The sequence below is a fragment of the Macaca fascicularis genome, chromosome 18 (assembly GCF_037993035.2).
Source record: "Macaca fascicularis isolate 582-1 chromosome 18, T2T-MFA8v1.1".
NCBI classification, from domain to species: domain Eukaryota; kingdom Metazoa; phylum Chordata; class Mammalia; order Primates; family Cercopithecidae; genus Macaca; species Macaca fascicularis.
Window position 1 is genome coordinate 59,297,075 of NC_088392.1, and position 22,452 is coordinate 59,319,526.

The window sequence follows — 22,452 nt, forward strand, 5'->3', positions numbered from 1 at the left end:
CCCAACCAAGGTACTATGTAATTTAAAATTTATATTTTTGTAACAGTTTCTTGTATTTTTATTTGTGAATAAAAATTATTTGGTCCTTTTGAGAGAGAATCATCTTGTGAAGAGCCACGGTCATTTGTTTCTGTATTTCATACCTACTTAACACATGTATTCCTCATACGTGAAAAAAAGAAACTACTAAGAATATTCAGTACCTTTTTCCCAGTTAAATAAAATCTCGAAAACATGTGCAGTTTATTTTTGCAATTACTTCATTTAAACAGATATCGGCCCGGCACGGTGGCTCACACCTGTAATCCCAGCACTTTGGGAGTCTGAGGCGGGCGGATCACAAGGTCAGGAGATCGAGACCATCCTGGCTAACACGGTGAAACCCCATCTCTACTAAAAATACAAAAAATTAGCTGGGCGTGGTGGAAGGCACCTGTGGTCCCAGCTATTCAGGAGGCTGAGGCAGGAGAATGGCCTGAACCCGGGAGGCGGAGCTTACAGTGAGCCGAGATCTGGCCACTGCACTCCAGCCTGGGTGACAGAGCAAGACTCTGTCTCAACAAAAAAAAAAAAAAAAAAAAAAAATAAGAAAGAAAGATATCTTGGAAAATGTCCTATTTGAATTGATTCTATAAATGTAAGTGTCACAAAATAAGGCCATAGGTACTATATTGCTTCAGACAGTTAAACCTGCAATTGATTGTGTAAAGCTCAGTATCTAATCCATCTCTGTTGTAGACTTAATTTGACCATATGTTCATTTAGGAGCATTCTTGTAATTCTTTCCAGTATACCTTTAGGGTAGGTGACAGAAAGCAAAGTTTTACTTGTCATTGACAGATAATCAAGAGATACCCTGACTGTTCGTCACACTCTTGTCAGGGTATTGGATTACCTAAAAGTGTCTTTTATCTCTGCAAACAAAGATTAAACACAAGAAGATTCCTCTACTACTCTTCCTTTTTCTTTTTTTCTTAATATACAAAGAACTCAAGGTGATTATTTATGTTAACTTAGAGTTGTTTTTGTTTCAAATTATATGATATTTGTTTCAAATTATATGATATATTCTTTCAGCCTTTCACTTGAATAAGCCTGTGAAAATACTGTCTTAGTTGAAATTTGAAACTTCAATGATTTTGAATGTACTGAAAAACAAAAAGCCATTTGGGGGAGTTTTTTTTAAAAAAAACAAAAACAACAAACAAAAAAACCCCAACAACCTATAATAGAAAATTGTCACTATAACAGAAAATTGTCAGTTAGCTCAGGCCTTGATTAAATACAGCTCAGATTCAGTAAGGAAATAAAACCTTTACTTAATGAAATTATTCTGAAAGGACACAAAGATAGATGTGTACCCGCCCCCCACCCGCTACACCCTTGTTCTGCTCTCTAATCTTTGCACGTACCAGAGGTTTTGTAAGTTCTGTAAGTACATGTTTCTCTTTCTGAGGCCAGGTCACAAGGAATGTTTAAGTAAGATAGCCAGGTCACAAGGTGTGTTTAAGCAAGATAGCCATAAACTGGTCGTGCAACCTGATGCAATATAATTAACTGCCTTTGTGTAAAACTGCTCTTCTGCCTCAAGGGTTGTACTGAAATATCAGAAATGGCGGGAACCAATCATAGTTTGCCAAATCGCTTTGTTCAAACTCCAGCCAATCATACCTCTAATTTGTATAATGATTCTATGCCTACTTTCCTTAGACTATATAACATTGTTCGGAGCTCAGTAGGGGAGCTCTCCTGCCCGTCTCGTTTCACGAGCAAGTGAGAGCTCCAGGTTCGAACCTGTAATAAAGATCCTTGCTGCTTAGCTTTGACTCTGGACTCTGGTGGTCTTCTTCGGGGAATAAACGGTCTGGGCATAACAAATGGGGGCTCGTCCGGGATTTCCCCCAAGCCCACCAGACCCCCAAGTCAACGGATCTTAATCTGTAGGTAAGCCGGCTTTGTCACTGTCTCTGTCTTTGTCTCTGTCTGTCTCCCTGAAATTTCGCGAAATCCGTAATCTGTAATCTGTATTGGTCTGTTCTGTAAGTGGCACGGTCTTGGCGGACGCGCTAGAAGACAGCCACTCGGGACTGGTGGGAGACGTTCCCCAGTGCCCATCTGGGGGCCTCCATCCTTGGTTGCCCCGTCTGACTCAGGTCGGAAGTCCGACACGCGCTCGCGAATGCTCATCGTTATTACTGTCTGTCCGTTATTGTTAAGTGTTAAGTGTAAGCCCAAAATGAAACATAAAACCTTTTCTTCCCCCTCCAGGACCGGACCTGTCGGATACTCCCCTCTGCTTCACACTCATTTTCGTCCCCCCCTTCTCTTTGTAGGAGCAGTCCAAAGATGGGCAACAACCAGAGCACGCCGCTCTCACTCCTTGTTACCAATTTTAAGGATGTGAAGGCTCGGGGGCGTAACTTAAGTGTAGAACTAAAGAAGGGAAAGCTAGTTACTTTCTGCCGTTCGGAGTGGCCCTCTTTCGGCGTAGGGTGGCCCTCTGAAGGAACTTTCTGTCTCTCTATTATTACTAAGGTAAAAACTAAGATTTTCCTGCCAGGGCAGTCAGGACATCCTGATCAAATTCCTTATATTCTAGTGTGGCAGGATCTTGTGGAAAACCCACCACCCTGGATAACTCCATTCATCCTTGAGCCCTGCAAAGTCCTAGTAACGCGACCTACAAGACAAAAGACTCCCTCTGCTCCCTCGGCCCCTGTGCTGCCGGACAGCCAGGACCCCCTAACGTTAGAACCCACATTTCCCCCACCATATCCGCACCTTATCCCGCAGGACCCAGTCCCCCAGGGTGGTGCTTCCGTAGAGGGAAACCGAGAAGCGGAAGCAGCCGAGAGTGAAAGTAACCTGGGGGGGCCGGCCGGCCGAACACGAGGCCGCGTACAGCGGGACCAAGCTTCCCGACTCCCTGACTCCACTGTAGCCCTGCCTCTCAGAGAAATAGGATCGCTCGATGATACCGGGCTCTCCCGTCTCATGTATTGGCCTTTTTCCACCAGTGATTTATACAATTGGAAGTCCCAAAATGCTCGGTTCTCAGATAATCCCAAAGATCTAACCTCGTTGTTAGACAGTGTCATGTTTACTCACCAGCCGACCTGGGATGACTGTCAACAGCTCCTCCGAATCCTGTTCACAACGGAGGAGCGGGAAAGAATCCAAGTTGAGGCCAGAAAACTGGTTCCAGGAGATGACGGCCAGCCAACTGCAAATCCTGACCTCATTAATGCGGCTTTCCCTTTGACCCGGCCCAGATGGGACTACAACACGGCAGAAGGTAGGGGACGACTGCTCATTTATCGCCAGACTCTAATGGCGGGTCTCCGGGCTGCAGCTCGCAAGCCCACCAATTTGGCTAAAGTATATTCTGTGTTACAAGGTAAGACAGAAAGCCCCGCTGTGTATTTAGAGAGATTAATGGAAGCCTTCAGACAGTTTACCCCTATGGACCCGGAAGCACCGGAAAATCAGGCAGCGGTAGTAATGTCCTTTGTAAACCAGGCAACACCAGATATTAAAAGAAAACTCCAGAAATTAGAAGGTTTAGAGGGAAAGCAGATTCAGGACCTCCTTCAGATGGCCCAGCGAGTTTATAATAATAGGGATACTCCAGAAGAAAAACAGTTCAAGGCAACCAAAGAAATGACCAAAGTCTTAGTAGCAGCTTTCCCCCAGGCAGGAAATGGCCAAAACAGAAAGCAGAAAAAGCAAGGCCCTAGGCAAGGATTAGAAAAAGATCAGTGTGCTTATTGCAAGGAACGTGGCCACTGGATTAAAGACTGCCCAAAGAAACGGAGACCAGCTAACCCTACCTCCGTACTCGTTACCCAGGACTCTGACTAGGGAGGACGGGGTTCGGACCCCCTCCCCGAACCCAGGGTAACTTTGCAAGTGGAGGGGTCCCCAGTTCGCTTCTTGGTCGATACTGGGGCGGAACGCTCAGTCCTAACCAAACCAATTGGAAAAATGTCTAAGAAAACATCCTGGGTGCACGGGGCCACAGGCATCAAAAAATACCCCTGGACAACCCAGAGGACTGTAGACTTAGGAACGGGAAAAGTCTCCCATTCCTTCCTAGTCATCCCAGAGAGCCCCTGCCCTCTACTAGGGAGGGACTTGCTGACAAAGATGGGGGCCCAAATCCACTTTGAGCCAGAAGGGCCCAAGATAACTGATTCCCAAAACAGGCCAATATCTATCCTGACTGTCACCTTAGAAGATGAGTACCGACTCCATCAAGAGCAAAAGCCCCCCGATCAGGGAATTGACTCTTGGCTCCAGCGTTTCCCTGAAGCGTGGGCAGAAACTGGGGGCTTGGGGCTAGCTAAACATCGACCTGCCATATTTGTGGAAGTTAAGCCAGGGACGGACCCGGTTCGGGTTCGGCAATATCCTATGCCCCTGGAGGCAAGAGAAGGAATTACGCCCCATATCCGCCGACTCCTAGACCAGGGAGTCCTACGGGCTTGCCACTCATCCTGGAATACTCCACTGTTACCTGTTCGTAAACCCAACAGTACGGACTACAGGCCAGTACAGGATTTAAGAGAAGTTAATAAAAGGGTCATGGACATACATCCCACTGTGCCCAATCCATACACCCTTCTGAGTGCCTTACATCCCAAAAAACAGTGGTATACCGTTCTTGATCTAAAAGACGCTTTCTTCAGCCTTCCTCTGGCTCCCAAAAGTCAAGAACTCTTTGCATTTCAATGGACGGATCCTGAGAGGGGCATCAACGGTCAGCTAACATGGACCAGACTGCCACAAGGGTTCAAGAACTCGCCAACTCTGTTCGATGAAGCCCTTCATGAAGATCTGGGTGAGTACCGGCGGCAACACCCTGAAATAACTCTTTTGCAATATGTTGATGATCTCTTAATAGCGGCCAGGTCCCCGGAAACTTGTGTTCGAGGGACTGAGGACCTCCTGAAGACTCTGGGGGAGCTAGGCTACCGAGCCTCAGCAACAAAGGCTCAGATCTGCAAGTCGGAGGTAACTTATCTGGGGTACCTATTAAAAGGGGGGCAACGCTGGCTAACCAAAGCCCGAAAGGAAACAGTCCTACGCATCCCTAGACCCCAGTCAACACGGCAAGTGAGAGAATTCCTGGGGTCGGCAGGGTTCTGTAGGTTATGGATACCCGGATTTGCTGAGTTAGCCAAGCCCCTATACCAGGCAACAAAGGAACGGCAGCCCTTCAATTGGACGGAAGAGGCTGAGCTGGCCTTTCAGCAAATCAAAACTGCCTTGTTATCAGCCCCCGCGCTGGGGCTCCCTGATGTCTCCAAACCCTTCCACTTATACGTGGATGAAAGTAAGGGTGTTGCAAAAGCCGTGTTAACACAGTACCTAGGCCCCTGGCAGAGGCCAGTTGCCTATTTGTCAAAAAAATTAGATTCAGTGGCTGCTGGCTGGCCACCTTGCCTCCGGATAATCGCGGCGACCGCCCTAATGGTCCGAGACGCTGATAAACTTATCATGGGGCAAGAGTTGCGCGTTATAACCCCGCATGCCATTGAAGGCGTCCTCCGGCAGCCGCCGGACCGATGGATGAGTAACGCCCGGCTCACCCACTATCAAGGACTGCTGTTAAACCCCCTCAGAATAACTTTTCTGCCCCCAACCTCTTTAAACCCTGCTTCACTGCTGCCAAATCCAGACTTGGACGCCCCGTCCCATGAGTGCACTGAGATACTGGCTCAGGTGCATGGGGTGCGGGAGGACCTGCAAGATCGTCCGCTCCCCGACACAGAACTCACCTGGTTCACTGATGGCAGCAGCTATGTCCACCAAGGCCAGCGGTATGCAGGAGCGGCTGTAACGTCAGAGACTGAGGTAATCTGGGCGGAACCCTTGCCTCCAGGGACATCGGCCCAAAGAGCCGAACTGATAGCCCTTACACAGGCCCTCACCCTAGGGGCAGAGAAAAAACTAACAGTATACACGGATAGCCGCTATGCTTTCGCTACTGCGCACATACATGGGGCCATCTACAGAGAAAGGGGACTATTAACAGCCGAAGGCAAAGAAATAAAAAACAAGCAAGAGATCCTAGCTCTATTAACTGCTTTGTGGAAACCAAAGAAATTGGCTATTGTACATTGCCCTGGGCATCAGAAACCAACTACGCCAATTGCTCGAGGCAACTTCTTAGCCGACCAAACCGCAAGGAGCATAGCAAAAGCTCCCAGTCAGCTCCTCGCGCTCCAGCTCCCCGATCCTGGCCCGCGAAATTTGCCATGTTTTCCCGACTATACCGAACAGGATCGCGAATGGATGAACACGCTTCCCCTAAAACAGGTTAAAAATGGGTGGTGGACTGATATAAATGACCAAACCATCCTACCAGAAAAATTAGGACGGCAGGTGTTGGAACACATCCACCGGACAACCCACCTGGGTGCCCGGCGAATGATGGACTTAATCAGGCACGCCAAGTTTAGAATCAGGCGCATAGCTGAACTGGCCAGCGATGTCACAACAAATTGCAAAGCCTGCCAACTAAACAACGCTTGCCCCCAAACCCAGACCGCCACAGGAATTAGGTGTAGAGGAACTAGGCCTGGTATCTATTGGGAAATAGACTTTACTGAGATAAAGCCTGGAAAATATGGGTATCAGTACTTACTTGTCTTTGTAGATACTTTTTCAGGATGGACAGAAGCGTTCCCAACTAAGAGAGAAACTGCTCAGGTTGTAGCAAAGAAAATTTTGGAAGAAATCCTCCCCAGGTATGGCTTTCCCGTCCAAATAGGGTCAGACAATGGACCAGCCTTCGTTGCTAAGGTAAGTCAGGATTTGGCTTCCATTCTGGGGGCAAATTGGAAATTACATTGTGCTTATAGGCCCCAAAGCTCAGGACAGGTAGAAAGGATGAATCGGACTCTGAAGGAGACCTTAACTAAATTGACCATGGAGACTGGCGCTAATTGGGTAGTACTTCTCCCCTACGCTCTGTTCCGGGCCCGAAATACCCCTTACAGACTAGGCCTCACACCATATGAAATCATGTATGGCAGACCCCCACCCCTGGTCCCCAGTCTAAAAGATGACTTACTCAAACCTGAAACTGAAAATGTCTCTGAGCTCCTGTTCTCCTTACAAGCCTTACAGAAAATTCACCAGGAAATTTGGCCCAGACTACGAGAACTGTACGAGGCAGGACCTCCGCCAACGCCTCATCCGTTCCAGCCGGGAGACTGGGTCCTAGTCAAGCGCCACCGGCAAGAAACTCTTCAACCCAGGTGGAAAGGACCACTGCAAGTACTCCTGACTACTCCCACCGCTCTCAAAGTAGAAGGCATCGCTTCGTGGATCCACTACACACACGTCAAACCAGTGGACCCAACATCCGACCTTCTCGAGCCGTCTGGAGCACCGGTTACATGGACTGTAGACAAAGCTAAGAACAATCCCTTAAAGCTAACCCTGCGCCGTCATCCCCATAGCCGTAACCATGTCTAGCTTACCTATGCTTTTATGCCTTATGCATCTGACTCTCCTCACTGCTGCGCCGTCTAATCCCTATGTCTGGAGGTTCTGGCTCTATGAAAACAAAACTCACCCCGGGGAAACCCCCCAAGCGGGTAAACTGCTAGCTAGCGCAGACTGCCCCCCCTCAGGGTGTAATACTATAGTTTACCTCAATTTCACTAGGTTCCAGATTGCCCAACCAGCAACACCCATGATCTGTTTTGAATATGATCAAACTGAATATAATTGTAAAAATTATTGGTGGCACCAGAGTGCAGGTTGCCCATATAGCTACTGTAAGACGCACTCTGTCCGATACTGGAGAGAACGACAAGGGTGGTATTTTTACAAAACTGAGTCTCCCGTCACTTACACTTGGATAATTAGAGACCCATGGGACTCTCGGTGGACAACCCCACAACATGGGGGAGTATATTACTCATCAACTAGTACCTGGCCCAGTAGCCATTTATATCTGTGGAGAAGTCTAGTCCAGATTCAACCCTTAATCCACACACAAATCCACAGGCAAGAAACCAAGTTATCACAAGACTTGCAGCCCTTCTCCTGGCTAACTCTATTACGGGAAGGGCTAGCATTCGCCAACCTCACTGGTTTAGGCGACCTGTCCTCTTGCTTTATGTGTGCAACCCTAGGAAGACCACCATTAACGGCTGTTCCTCTATCCTCCCCTCCCACAAACTATACAGGTTTTAACTCATCGATAGTCACGATACCCGATGTAGCCCTGTACCGTGACCCATACCAAGAGAAATACCCCTATTGTTATTCGGCATTTAGCAACAGCCTCTGCAACCAATCGGCTACATACCCTAATAGTCCCATATATGCTCCCCCTGGTGTGTTCTTCTGGTGTAATATGACTCTGTTAAAAACTCTGTCCAAAAGCATCTCTGACGGACAGTTGTGTATCCCTGTTACCCTAGTTCCCCGACTGACACTGCTAACCCCGGCAGAGTTCATAGGCTGGGCAGGGACCGCCCCAACTAAAACTGCGCGACATAGACGAGCAGTTTTTCTACCACTAATTGCCGGAATATCCTTAACCACCTCTGTCGTCGCAGCGGGGTTAGCAGGAGGGGCCCTACAACACTCCATGATAGAAAACGACAAGCTGTTACAACAATTCTCTGTTGCTATGGAAGACTCCGCCTATTCCCTAGCCTCCCTTCAGCGGCAGCTCACCTCCCTAGCACAGGTCACCCTTCAAAACCGCAGAGCCTTAGACTTACTCACGGCTGAGAAAGGAGGTACCTGTATGTTCCTCAAAGAAGAATGCTGTTTCTATATAAATGAGTCAGGGTTAGTTGAGGAAAGAGTCCAACGCCTACACGAACTAAGCTTAGAAATGAAAAAGCAACAATTCACTACAGCCGCTAACAATTGGTGGAGCTCTTCAATGTTTTCCCTTCTGGCACCCCTTTTAGGCCCCCTAATGTCTTTACTACTTCTATTCACTATAGGCCCCTGTGTGGTAAATAAAATTTTACAATTTGTCAGAGAAAGGTTTGATACCATCCAACTAATGGTCCTCCGTAGCCATCACCAGCCTCTCCTGCACCCAGAAAGTGAGGCTATATTATAAGACTCTGGAAATCCAAGATTGGACATCCAGTTACTTATGAGAAGGGAGAAATGAAAGGACACAAAGATAGATGTGTACCCGCCCCCCACCCGCTACACCCTTGTTCTGCTCTCTAATCTTTGCACGTACCAGAGGTTTTGTAAGTTCTGTAAGTACATGTTTCTCTTTCTGAGGCCAGGTCACAAGGAATGTTTAAGTAAGATAGCCAGGTCACAAGGTGTGTTTAAGCAAGATAGCCATAAACTGGTCGTGCAACCTGATGCAATATAATTAACTGCCTTTGTGTAAAACTGCTCTTCTGCCTCAAGGGTTGTACTGAAATATCAGAAATGGCGGGAACCAATCATAGTTTGCCAAATCGCTTTGTTCAAACTCCAGCCAATCATACCTCTAATTTGTATAATGATTCTATGCCTACTTTCCTTAGACTATATAACATTGTTCGGAGCTCAGTAGGGGAGCTCTCCTGCCCGTCTCGTTTCACGAGCAAGTGAGAGCTCCAGGTTCGAACCTGTAATAAAGATCCTTGCTGCTTAGCTTTGACTCTGGACTCTGGTGGTCTTCTTCGGGGAATAAACGGTCTGGGCATAACAATTCTAAATAAGTATTTCCTCCCTTAGATTACTGAGGAATTGTGATTTTCTTTTTCAGCCATGTAGTTAGAATGTAATCTGATTCTTTTGGGAACTATTGAGATACTCTTGGGGACTTCTAAACTATGCCCAAAATCTTTGTTTTCCTTAGAAATTGAAGATGAAGCAAACACATTTATCAATGAATTATAATTTCTTGGCTGACTTAAGTTTCAAAGGTAAATTTTCCCTTATGCTTTTATCTTTTAAATTTTTCAAATGTGCCAAATATTTACAGAGTTAAATAAAAGGAAACATATTTATATAGTTACATAAAACTTAGCATATAGTTGCTCCCATGTACTTAATTATTTATTAAAAGTCTTCAATGATTCACTTGTCATATAGGAAACATTATTATTAAAAAGCAGTTATTATATATATCAGCATGGCCTTGTCACATAACCAATTGTGATGGAAACTATGTTCTCATATGAGAGTTAACTAATCTGCCTAAATACTGTGATTCTCAGATCATGACCAAGGCCAGAACCAAAGAAACTGATATAGGTATAGAAGTGAGACTTCTAATCATCGAGAAACACCTCTCCTTAAAACACCAGGGAATAATTTATCAGCATAAGTCTTTTGTTTTTTGTTTTATCAGATCTCAGACTAGGAAGGCATTTGTTTCATGGTCACCTATATGCCTACCACTTCCAGAGTGTTTCGACCTACAGTCTACAGTGCCTCCTATAGCTAGCTACTCTCTACCCGTTGGTGGTACTTCTCATGCCTAATTATAAATGCTTCTTTAGTTGTATGTATCATCTACCAGTTTTTAACCTTTGTTAGAGCAGAGTTTGTGTTCATATTGGTTGTTTTTATCTAAGTACCACATTGGCTGGCAATTAAAAGAAACGGGATATATATTTATTGAGTAAACTCACTATTTACTATCTCTTCCATGTCAACATTATAAGCCCCTTAAAAGCAAACAGTCATGTCTTAAACATCTTTACATCTTTTTCTATCTCAATACATCTTTTATAAAAATGTGTGTGCTCTGTGATAGGGTCTCAAAGATTTACTGACTGTTTGATTTTGGCTTTGAGACTAAATCATAGGGAATGCTCCAAGAAACTGCTAACGACCTTGAGGGAAAGGCCACCCACAGCCAGAAAACAAGCACTGCCTCCGTCCCTTCTAGGCCCTCACGGCAGTACATTTTTGAATTATAACAAATCACTATGAAAGTAAGACACTGAACTTAAAAAATTAATATCTGAGAAAAAATGGAGTCAGTAGACTGACTGTGAATAGAAAATTCCAAGAAATATGAAAAAGTATTACATTTGTGAGATCTTGAAAAATTTTAAATTCTTTTATAAAGTAAAACAAACATTTCATGTGGTAGGCAGAATTCTAAAATGGCCCTTCTAAGGTTTCTCTTTATAATCTCTGGGACTGTAATTATGTTATGTTGTAGGGCAACAAGCTGTTTTTCTGATGTAGTTACAGCTACTAGTCAGTTTTGAGTTAATCAAAAAACACTATTCAAATTGTCACAACCTAATCACAGGCGCCCTTCAAAATGAAAGCCTCTTTCTCCAGCTGGTGATGGAAGAGAAGTTCAAGAGATTTGAAGGATGAGAATGCCTCATTGCACCACTGGTGGCTTGAATATGTAGGGGGTATGTGGGAAGGACTAGAAAGTGACTTTTTTTTTTTTAATTAATTGCTATTAAGAGAACACACTTAGATATATTTTTCCAAAATAAATCAGCCAAATAATACATGACAATATGAACATCTTGTGTCATGGGATATTTCTTCCTTGGCCTTACTATGTTTTCCTGGATAAGTCATTTATAACACATGCTGCTTGACATAGTAATTTATTTACTTTGAATTAATGTTCTTAATTCTTCAGATTATTTATTCACCTCATATTACCTCATTCATTGCTAAGAATGTCCTTGTATTTTCTTCATTCTTCTGGAGGTCATAATCTATGAGAATTATAACTATATATGAGTTTGTATGCAAGATTGTGGAAGAAAACAAAACAAAAACCGTATGTTGACTATGAATGCACGAAGTATTTTAGTATACTGGACAAAAAAATTGATCAGTGTTGTGGTAATGTCTCTTTATTATTTCTTTGTCTGCAGCACATTCATCCCTTTTTCGTCCCTAAGAAATATGTCATACTTTCTCATCTTGTTATGATTACTACCACTTATATAAATTCTAATTATGTATTTCTTAAGGAAATTTTAAGTTTTATTTCTTGTGATGAATTCAACCCTAATTTGTTTAAACAATCTTCTCATTTCTTACAATTATTAAGTAAAACACTAAATGCATAATCTCCCAAGTTTAATACCTTAAAATTATATTTAATTCTATTATTTATTTTATTCCCAGTAAAGTCATGATAAAATTTAATTACTATCTTTGAATTATTGTTTACAATTGTTTCTTGTAAATGTTACTTTTAGACCCTATTTCTTCATACTTGAAAATTTGAAAAGTTTTGAAGAGCTGTGCCATTCTTGTTTCCTCTTCCTATCAATTCATCCTGCATAAATGTCACCAGTATATTACTAAAAAGCCTCTTTAATCATGTTGTCTTCTTGCTTATAAAATCACTCACACTAAACAATAATTCTCAAATTCTTATGTGTACAATCCAAAAGTTTCTGCAATCTAATCTCCGCTGCCCTCTCAAGTTTATCTAAAATGTCCCTTCGGAACCCTCTAATCCAAATTGTCATATATTAAATATTGTCTGTTGAGTTCATCTTGTATTTATTACATACTGATTTGGGCTGTAGCAGAATTTATACATGAGATGACTTTCTATCTCTGAGAAAACTTCTTTCCTTCCTCCAAAATCCATTTCACATTTCAGCTTAGCCAATAGTCTTCTCTGAATATTTCAGATACAGCTGACATTCTTTTATTCTATTATCCACTCTCAATAATATTTGAATAATTTTTTCCACACAAACTTGGCCCCTTGGTCCCAAACTTCCATGTTAAATATCAGAAAACATGAATCTTCATCAATAAATTAGATATATTTATATAGTTGAATCAACAAGTAACTAGGAGCAGGCAAAGGATAGTAGAAACTGTATTTCTTAGGAATCTAGAAAATAAATATTCTATTATTTATGAAGGTCAGCAGTTTCTGTTGACTATAATTGACAAAGTAGTTATTGGTGTCTGCACAGAGGCCAGTGTCAGGTGAGCATCCAGGCTGAACATCTCTCTTCTATCCAGAGGGAGAGACTACTTTTAGCAGTCTACTTTTTTTCTAATTGCTATTAGACTTAGGTATAAAATTCAAAGACAGAGAGAACCTTCAGATTAGCGTTAAAGATCAGTGGCAACAACAGTGAGGGTGACCTGCTTTGTCATTTTTTAATCAATTATATGGGCAAATCCCAAGTCTGGTGTTCAGAGTAAATTCACTAACAATAAGTTACATCACAGTGAAATATCAGTAGTGATAACAGTACACCCTAAATGGCTTCGCTTTGGATTATAATAATCTGGAGAAAAAAATTGAACTTATGTGCTTCAGACCAAATACTCCCAGCTGATTAGTCTAAAAAGTACTTTGCTAAAATGGAAACTTTCTATTCCCTCAAAAGTTGGAAAGAAAATACTACAGTTTTTGAAATAAACTTTTCCACAAAAGTTGAAAAGAAAATATTACTACTTCTTAAGATGTAAATCATATATACATACATATATGTATTTATATACTATGTATTTGTTTATTTTTATCCTAATTAGCACCAATCAAGGTTTATATGTAAGATATTCTATGTAAGATCTCATGTCCAGAATGAATGAAAATGGACCTTAATTTTAATTTGAGACTCGAGAGTCACATGTTTCTTTTAAAACATCTCTATTTCCACTACCCGCTATCTTGGTTAATATACTTTTCATCTTCTAGACTTCAGTAATATCATAAAGCAAGTTTCCTTTCTCCCGATTTTGCTACTCTCAGATCTTTACACCTTTACAGAAGAGTCTTTGTAAAGCGCGAATCTCATTATTTTTTTTTTTTTTTTTTTTTTTTTTTTTTTTTTTTTTTTTGAGACGGAGTCTCGCTCTGTCGCCCAGGCTGGAGTGCAGTGGCCGGGTCTCAGCTCACTGCAAGCTCCGCCTCCCGGGTTCACGCCATTCTCCTGCCTCAGCCTCCGGAGTAGCTGGGACTACAGGCGCCCGCCACCTCGCCCGGCTAGTTTTTTGTATTTTTAGTAGAGACGGGGTTTCACCATGTTAGCCAGGATGGTCTCGATCCCAATTAAATGGCTTTCATTTGACTAGAGAAGAAAGTCAAACCCTTTATCTTAACACAAAAGGTCTTTCAAGAACTAGCTTTTGCATTCCTTTCATTCTTTACTCCTCATCCCATTCAGAACTGCATCCGTAACAGAATGATTTAAAGCTCTCCAAAGTCATTACACTTTTTCACATTGTTTCCTGCTCCTGTATGTATTTGAAGTGCACAGGCTCCTCTCAAATCCTACTAATCTCCTCCCCTTCCTGACCCATGTGTCCGGCAAGATGATCTTTATCTTTTTAGTTTCAGTTCATGCACCACAATCCAGAAAGATGTGTCTTGAATTATCTTCCTCCCAAAGGAAAATTAGCGATAACTCTCTCTATAGAGCTGACACACACCGTATTCATGAGATTTTATAATTTGTTCTCCATCCCTCATCATCCCTTGAGGACAGTAACTCTATCTTATCCTTTTCTGTATCTGCATAATATAGGATCCATGATATAGCACAGTGACCATCAATAAAGTGTTACTCAAAAATTGCCAATGAATGAATACATTTATTCATATCAGAAAGTCAGTATGAAGAGATGGCAACCATGACTCCAGTGTAACACTTGTGGATGTCTTGATGATTAGTAAGTGTTTATAAAATGTTAACAAAATTAAAGAAGTACATATCCATTACGAGAAAAAGCAATATAAATATCAAACACTATGTAGCATTTACAATATACTCTACACAATTTTAAGCACTTTATGTGTATTGATTTACTGGGAGTCAATGAAATACATTTTATTCAGTTCATTGGAGGCAAAGTTCTCTAGAGTTCACCCTTTGAAACCCAGGATTTGGCAAAAAAACAAAAAACAAACAAACAAACAAAAATAACTTGACCATAGTAAATGCTGATTATAAAAATAAATTCTACTTGCATTTTTGGAGAAATATAAATGTATGCTAATAAAGTATTCAACACATTGCTATAAATTAAATGTTGTCTTATCAAAGTTTAGTGCTTAAATTTCTTGTCCAATGTAGCCAAATTTAAAGTAATTAAAGATATTTAAGAGAACAGATATAATTTTTAGTTTATTATTTTAACAATGTTATTATGTTATAAAATAGTCCTAATTCAAAAGATACTGCATGTATTGAGTGTGCTATCTTTCACACATCAGAGTGTATTACATTGTCTTTATAGTCAATGAAAACATTTATTTTATTATGCTTTGCTTTATTCTTAACTATTTGCATACATGTTTTCTTATCAGATGTGGGTTCCTTATCAGATTGTGGGCTAGAGTCTAGCTGCTAAATGACATCCCACTTACCTTTTCGTTCCTACACAACACCTCGATATAACATGATGAGCAGCACAGACCAGTAGAAAGGAGAGAGGCCGTAAAGTAAGAGTAATGATGTATCCTGGTTCTGACAGTAAGTAGCTTTGTGACCTTAGATAACTTTGTTTTTTTTTTATTTTCTAAGACACACCTTATTCTCAGGTGTATACACATTTGGGATTAAATCATTTTATATTGTCCCTGGTTCTAATATTCTATTATACAATGAGACATTTAGTTGTTTATGTTACTTTTTGTCAAATCTATAAATGAACTCTGTTGATTTGGGCAAGAACTTAGAATTCTTTTTTTTTTTTTTATACTTTAAGTTCTAGGGTACATGTGCACAACGTGCAGGTTTGTTACATATGTATACATGTGCCATGTTGGTGTGCTGCACCCATTTACTCGTCATTTACATTAGGTGTATCTCCTAATGCTATCCCTCCCCCGCCCCCACAATAGGACCCGGTGTGTGATGTTCCCCTTCCTGTGTCCAAGTAATCTCATTGTTCAATTCCCACTGATGAGTGAGAACATGCGGTGTTTAGTTTTCTGTTCTTGCGATAGTTTGCTGAGAATGATGGTTTCCAGCTGCATCCATGTCCCTACAAAGGACACAAACTCATCCTTTTTTATGGCTGCATAGTATTCCATGGTGTATATGTGCCACATTTTCTTAATCCAGTCTGTCACTGATGGACATTTGGGTTGATTCCAAGTCTTTGCTATTGTGAATAGTGCTGCAAAAAACATATGTGTGCATGTGTCTTTATAGCAGCATGATTTATAATCCTTTGGGTATATCCCCAGTAATGGCATTGCTGGGTCAAAAGGTATTTCTAGTTCTAGATCCTTGAGGAATCGCCACACTGTTTTCCACAATGGTTGAACTAGTTTACAGTCCCACCAACAGTGTAAAATAGGAACTTAGAATTCTTAAAAATATTTTTATATAAAAATAAATTAGCCCATCACGTATTCACCTATCTTTTATTAATAGGCTTTTTGAATCTGGGGCATACTGGGAACCAGCCAAAGATGAGTGTTAGTCAGCCTACCTTACTTTTGTGAATTTTGCACTTGTAACTATGTTTTGGACAATGTGATATTAATATTAATAGAAACAACAACATTTCCCAGGTTGTTCCATCAAAGAGAATAAACATAAACTTCATTTTCTTTTCACTCCTTGCTTCTGGATGGGATACAGGTTTAGTGGTGAATTACGCAGACAAGAGCAATACCCAAGAAGAGCTCGTTAACAAAATTGGAAGATGTGGGTTCCCAACCCGATTTACACCACCATGTCATGCCTGGATTGCTTACATGACCTATTACACATACACACACACACACACAAATGCTATTATACCCAATTATTACTTTGCTTTTTATTGTAGCAGTTAAACCAATATCCTAACTAGTATTTGGAGCTTCACCAATCTCAAGGTCGCTGTTATTAGAAGGAGTATAAATAAAGCATCTCAAACAGGCCATTTTGTATTTACCACTCAACATCTACCCTCCAGATTTCTCCACCTTAGGGTACAGGAAGCTTCCCACAAGAACTATCAGTGGGGCACGTTGCCCTCTAAATTCTGAGTGGGTTTGTTGCATAGAAAGCACTGGTGAAAAATTAAAGGAAGAGAGGAGTTTGAGGTTAAACATTCATTGTCATGACTGCTTCTCTGCCAGTTTGTCATAGGTTGATTATTTCCCTCTGCCAAAGAGCACAGCTCCTACAGGAAGCCTATTCCTGCAATTACGGCTCCTCCATCCTTTGGAACTTTGGTCATCCCTTGGTTTCCCTCAGTTCTCTCTAAAACATAAATATTCTCTTTATTTAACCCCCCCTTAATTTGCCGTGTGTGGGGAAAAGAGAGATCAGCCTGTTACTGTGTCTATATAGAAAGAAGTAGACGTAAGAGACTCCATTTGGTTCTGTATTTGAGATGCTGTTGATCTGTGACCCTACCCCCAACCTTGTCCTTGCAAGAGACATGTGCTGTGGTGACTCAAGGTTTAATGGATTTTGGGCTGTGCAGGATGTGTCTTTGTTAAACAAGTGCCTGAAGGCAGCTTGCTGGTTAAAAATCCTGCCCCTCCCTGGGCAATGGAACATCTCGGTGTGAGACCCGATTGTATGCTCTGTTTACTGAGATAGGAGAAAACCGCCTTATGGCATAAGGTGGGACTTGCTGGCGGGAGTTGCTGGCGCAAAGCTGCTAAGAGGTTTGTGGAGAGGTTTGCATATGCGTATCAAGGCACAGCATTTTCCTTTGAACTTATTCATGTCACAGAGATCTTTATCCATATGTCTTACTGCTAATTTTCTCCCTAAAATGATCCTATTGTCCTGCCACTCCCTTATCTTTAAGATGGTAAAGATAATTATCAGTAAATACTAAGGGAACTCAGAGACCGGTGCCGGCGTGGGCCCTCTGTAAGCTGAGCGCTGGTCCCCTGGGCCCACTTTTTCTTTCTCTATACTTTGTCTCTGTGTCTCATTTCTTTTCTCAAGTCTCTAGTTCCACCTAACAAGAAACGCCCACAGGTGTGGAGGGGCAGGCCACCCCTTCACCGTGTAAAATGCATGTGCAATGTCTTCCACTAGGACTTTGACAAATTAAATAAGTGGTACCAAAGTGGACCTGGAAAACAAATTCTTTTTATTGGATTCTTGGGTAGGCTACTCAAATGTTCAATGACTGTGTGGGTCTCATCTTTGCCAGTGAAAAGGTGTCCCTGGCAATCCATGGGATGCATGCCATCACACTTCTTCAAATAACCTAGTAGAGTCAGGAATAAAGTACAATAAAGGTATGTAGTTTTAAGGAAAATAATTACAGTAATTATAGTGATGATAGGGTCACCTGGTTGCTTTTTCTGGTCCACCCAAAAGTACACATTGAAAATGACAAATTGATGGATTGTTGAGAAAGTTCAGAACATGCGTGGCAAGTCAGGAAGCCTCTATGGCAACTTTGAAGGAAGCACTCTTCCGTGGTAAAATGAAAGGTAAGAGTCAGGTAAACTCACATCCTGATTGTAAGAGTTGCAGAGTTTGCAGCTCCCATTAAATGCTAAATACTTTCAGCTCTATTATATTAAGGTAAGAAACTGATGGGAAGTGGAACCTTAATATAGGGGTTGGGAACATTTAGACAGGCATAAATGAAGCTTGGAACTTTGAACCACAAGCTCCCCTGAAAGTTCCCTGCTGTCAGAATCAGCTACTCTTATGCCTCCTACATCCCTACTCCTATCTGAAGAAACCAGCCTTCTCTGGAAGACCTTTCAATAATAACAGCATCTATTGCCACACAAGGTATTTCTGATTCTCTTCATTTTCCCCCTTTTCTCCTGATTACTTCTAGGTCTGTAATAAGACTTAGATCTCAGCATATGCTAGAAAAGTAAACCTAAGAGGATCTAGAGTAAAATAAATACACAAAGAAACCAATGCATACATTCATAAATAAATAACAGGGCCATGCATTTTTTTATAAGCAGAAGTTAGGAGTGCATGTATAGAAACTGCCCTAAGATTGTTAGATCAATAATAACGCAGTGATATTTTATTTGAGCTCACTGATATAGATTTATTCTTCTAGGACTCAGGATGCAGTGAGTTGGCTAGAGGACTTGAGTATTTGTGTAATAGCATTTACAGTCTGCTGTGTTTTTAGTCAATATGATTTTGAAACAAGACCTGCTTTAACATATTATAGAGAAAGGAATTGAAGATGCAGGGAGATGAAGATGTTCAAGGGTGTCATCCTGTCTGGGATCTTACTAACTACTCTTTCACCACAACTCATGAGAGGACACATTCTTCACTAAGTACAGGGGATGGCTTAGCAAGGTGGATATTAATCTTTGAAACACTCTATGATGACTATGTTTTCCTGGACCAGAGATCCTGCTTTAATATTGAATTATCAGGTCTCAGTGTGAATACAGAAATCATAGAGCTACAGTAATCAGATGGTAACAATTCACCTTCAGAGACAAGGTGAGTGAAATGATCACAGCACAACAGAGGAGTATTTCTCAAACGTGGCTGCACATTTTACTCACCTTTGTATGTTTTAAAAGTACAGATTCCTGTCTCCTGCTTTCAGTGGTTTTGACTGAATTGGTCTGCGGTGAGGCCCAGGCAACAGTGCTTTTCCAAACTCCCTAGGTGTTTCTGATATAAAGCCAAATACGAGCTAGAGGAAAGGAGTGCTAATCAAAATGTGTTCACATACATGGAGCTGTGGTGATGGGATCGATTGATCACAGGCGCCCAAGAAGGAAGTAAATAGGCTTTGTATTAAGATAATGTATAATACCTACAAGGCTTAAATAGGCTGAAATAGCCTAGGTCTGGTAGGCAGAAATATCCACCATATGGATTCTCAGCCTCTTTCTTAGTTCACAGCACTAAGCAATCTCACAGAACTAGTTTATTGATTGAGAAAGAGGCTCATTCCCTATGAGGAAATGCTCTGCATACACAGCCACAGGTGTGTATTCAAAATCCCCTTAGCTCCTTCTCCAGAGGTACCAGTGCCATTTGTATCAGTGGTGGCAGCAGCTGCTCTAGGTGACCTGCCACTGTCATCATGCTGGCTGTAGCAGGGAGGTGCTGACCTGGCTGCACACTCCGTGGAGCAGGTGGTAGCCCCACCCTCCTGGGCACAGCTGCAGCTACCCAAATCGTAGCTGTAGACCCAGACTGCTGCTCCATGCAACAGGCAGGAGCTCTGTGCTCCCGAGTGCAGCTGCAGATGCCCAAACTGTGGCTGCAGACCTAGGCATCCCTGCACTCTTGCAGCTCGGGAAGGCCCTCCCTGTCCTCGTAGGCTTGGAGGTGTCTGTTCCCACTGCCTGGCTTACCCCTGCTGCCAGGCCTACTACAATCTTGGAGCAAAGTTGGGGAGAGCCCAGACCAACGGAAAGTACCTGCAAAGGAGTCGATGGAGGGAGGAGATTAAGGTTTGGTGTCTATATCTCTGACTTCTGCCAGTTTACTAAAGGCCACAGTACCTAACTGGGAGCCCTCTCTTACAACTACTACTTACATTTCCCAGTTCCAGTAACTGTTTTCTCTTCTCACTTCTCTAGACCTAAGTGTATTAACAGCTCCTAACTCTTACCAGCCCTGAGGTGCCTACTGAACCTTTCTGGTTTTTTCTTAATTGTCCACATGTCATAAATAGTCCTTCTATTAACATTTCCTCAGATATATTTCAAATACACACTATGTAAGTGTACAATCTGTTTCAAGTGTAGAAATTGGATGACAAAAGCAAACAGTATGCAGAATATTAAATGTTAGACATTATTTTTTCTTCTGTCTCTTAAGTTTGAAATATTAAAAGTGTCAAGTAAAATATATGTCATTATCTAAGAAAATGCCACGAGTACCATATTTCCCTGTGGCAATTCAGTCCTAGTTTTGATGAGAGGTTAATGTAAAAATAAATGTAGCTTCTTCACTTTTTATCTTTACGTGCGAGCTTTACAAAAATGACCTTTAGAAGCAGCACACTGGAATATAAATGCAAACTGTCTTTAAATGTTTTTGACAAGAATAGTGCACTTAGAGATTGCTGTGTAAAGAACAAATTTGCTAAGTAATTTCTATTTAATAGTTGCTAATAATTACAATTATTTTCAATAGATTTGGTTTTCATCATTTTTTATATTTTTATTATAGTCGTAAAGAATTAAACACTTTAAGAATAAAATTTTACATGAAAAAGAAATGTGTTAAGACATTGCAAAATAAAAATAAAATAAAATAATAAAACTAAAATTAAGATTAAAATCTAGCTTTAATTACTAATTTGGATAAATCTACTCAGTTTATTCTATATGAAGCTGACTCAATGTTAAAGAAACACAATCAATGAATATACTCAAGTAATACTTAGCTGGCAAATAATCTAATTCTGCATGTCATAGTAATTTGTGTCCAAGATTTAATCATTTCAACATGGCAATAGTATAAACTTGTTTTGTAAAATTATTTTTGTGTTGTTTTATTGCCTTGTTTTGTTCTAACATCTTTGCAAATGTTAATAAGCACTTTTTAATTTGGAGTCTCTATCTACATAACACATTATACAATGTGGTTTTAAGAACTTCAGACTTTGCCTACAAATACAGTAAAGTTGTTTTTACTTTACATGTATAACTTAAACATATTTTTATACATATATATTTATTTACATGTGAATGTATCAGTTATTAGCATATATGGGATGTTTTCCAAAATATACTCTGCAAGTGAAAATTACATTTGTATGAGAATCAACATAATAATAAATAATTACTGAAATAGTTCTTAGAATCTTTTGGATATCGGGTAGTTAAGTGACATTCAAAGATGCTCCAGCATCTGCAAGTAGCAGATACCTGTGGATTTACCTCTACAAAACAGAAAAATAGAGCCAGAAGAATCTTCCAAAGTATTTATGAAAACAGATTAAGAAAAGGAAAATAACAAATCTCAATCATTTAATCAAACTAGGAAGACTGATCAACATACTGCTTTCAGGAGAAGAAATATTACACTTTTCTTAGGTAAAAATAATTGAGTTTTCATGTGGGATTTCCTTAATCAACTCCCACAGCTAAATTAGTTTGTCTCTATCATCTGCTCCCTACCCTGTATCTCCAATTCTATCTACTCTCTTTCAACATCTAAAACCCCTGAAGCCACAGAAAATGGTGACAGCCTACTTCATGGGAGTCTTTATTTTTCTTATGATTTTAAATTCTCTTTCTACTGCATTGGTTTAGTTTCTGGATTATCTTAGGAGCTATTTCTCCCACCAAGGCTGTCATATTTAGCAAATAGAAATACAAAAAATACACGATTACACTTGAATTTCATATGAAAGTTTGTCTGTTCCATGCAATATTTGAGACAAATATATGCCGCCAAATCCTCATTTGTTGTTTATTTGACACTCACATTTAACTAGCTGTTCTGTATTTTACCTAATAACACTACTTATTGGATACTTAATTAGTCTTTTCTAAAATTTTTCCTCTTGTCATTAGTTTCTCCCTCCCCACCCTTCCTGCTGCAATAACAAATGTGTACTTCCTGTAAAAATAGT

General features: G+C 41.0%; 1 protein-coding gene across 1 annotated transcript; it reads left to right on the top strand.

The window, feature by feature from the left end:
* Nucleotides 1-1,337: 1,337 nt before the first annotated feature.
* On the top strand, nt 1,338-19,317 carry LOC135968257 (uncharacterized). The gene is made up of 3 exons (XM_074022516.1): nt 1,338-3,295; nt 4,904-6,714; nt 19,066-19,317. Exons 1-3 carry the CDS (start codon nt 2,347-2,349, stop codon nt 19,315-19,317), a joined length of 3,012 nt encoding a protein of 1,003 aa, XP_073878617.1. The 5' UTR covers nt 1,338-2,346.
* The last annotated feature ends 3,135 nt before the right edge of the window (nt 19,318-22,452 follow it).

Bases quoted from the DNA above. Each gene is read 5' to 3' on its own strand.
- LOC135968257 (XM_074022516.1), top strand. From the start codon at position 2,347: ATGGGCAACAACCAGAGCACGCCGCTCTCACTCCTTGTTACCAATTTT. The intron at 3,296-4,903 runs GTAGGGGACGAC...ATCTCTTAATAG, and splicing joins GGACTACAACACGGCAGAAG to CGGCCAGGTCCCCGGAAACT. The intron at 6,715-19,065 runs GTTGTAGCAAAG...AACATATTATAG, and splicing joins CTAAGAGAGAAACTGCTCAG to AGAAAGGAATTGAAGATGCA.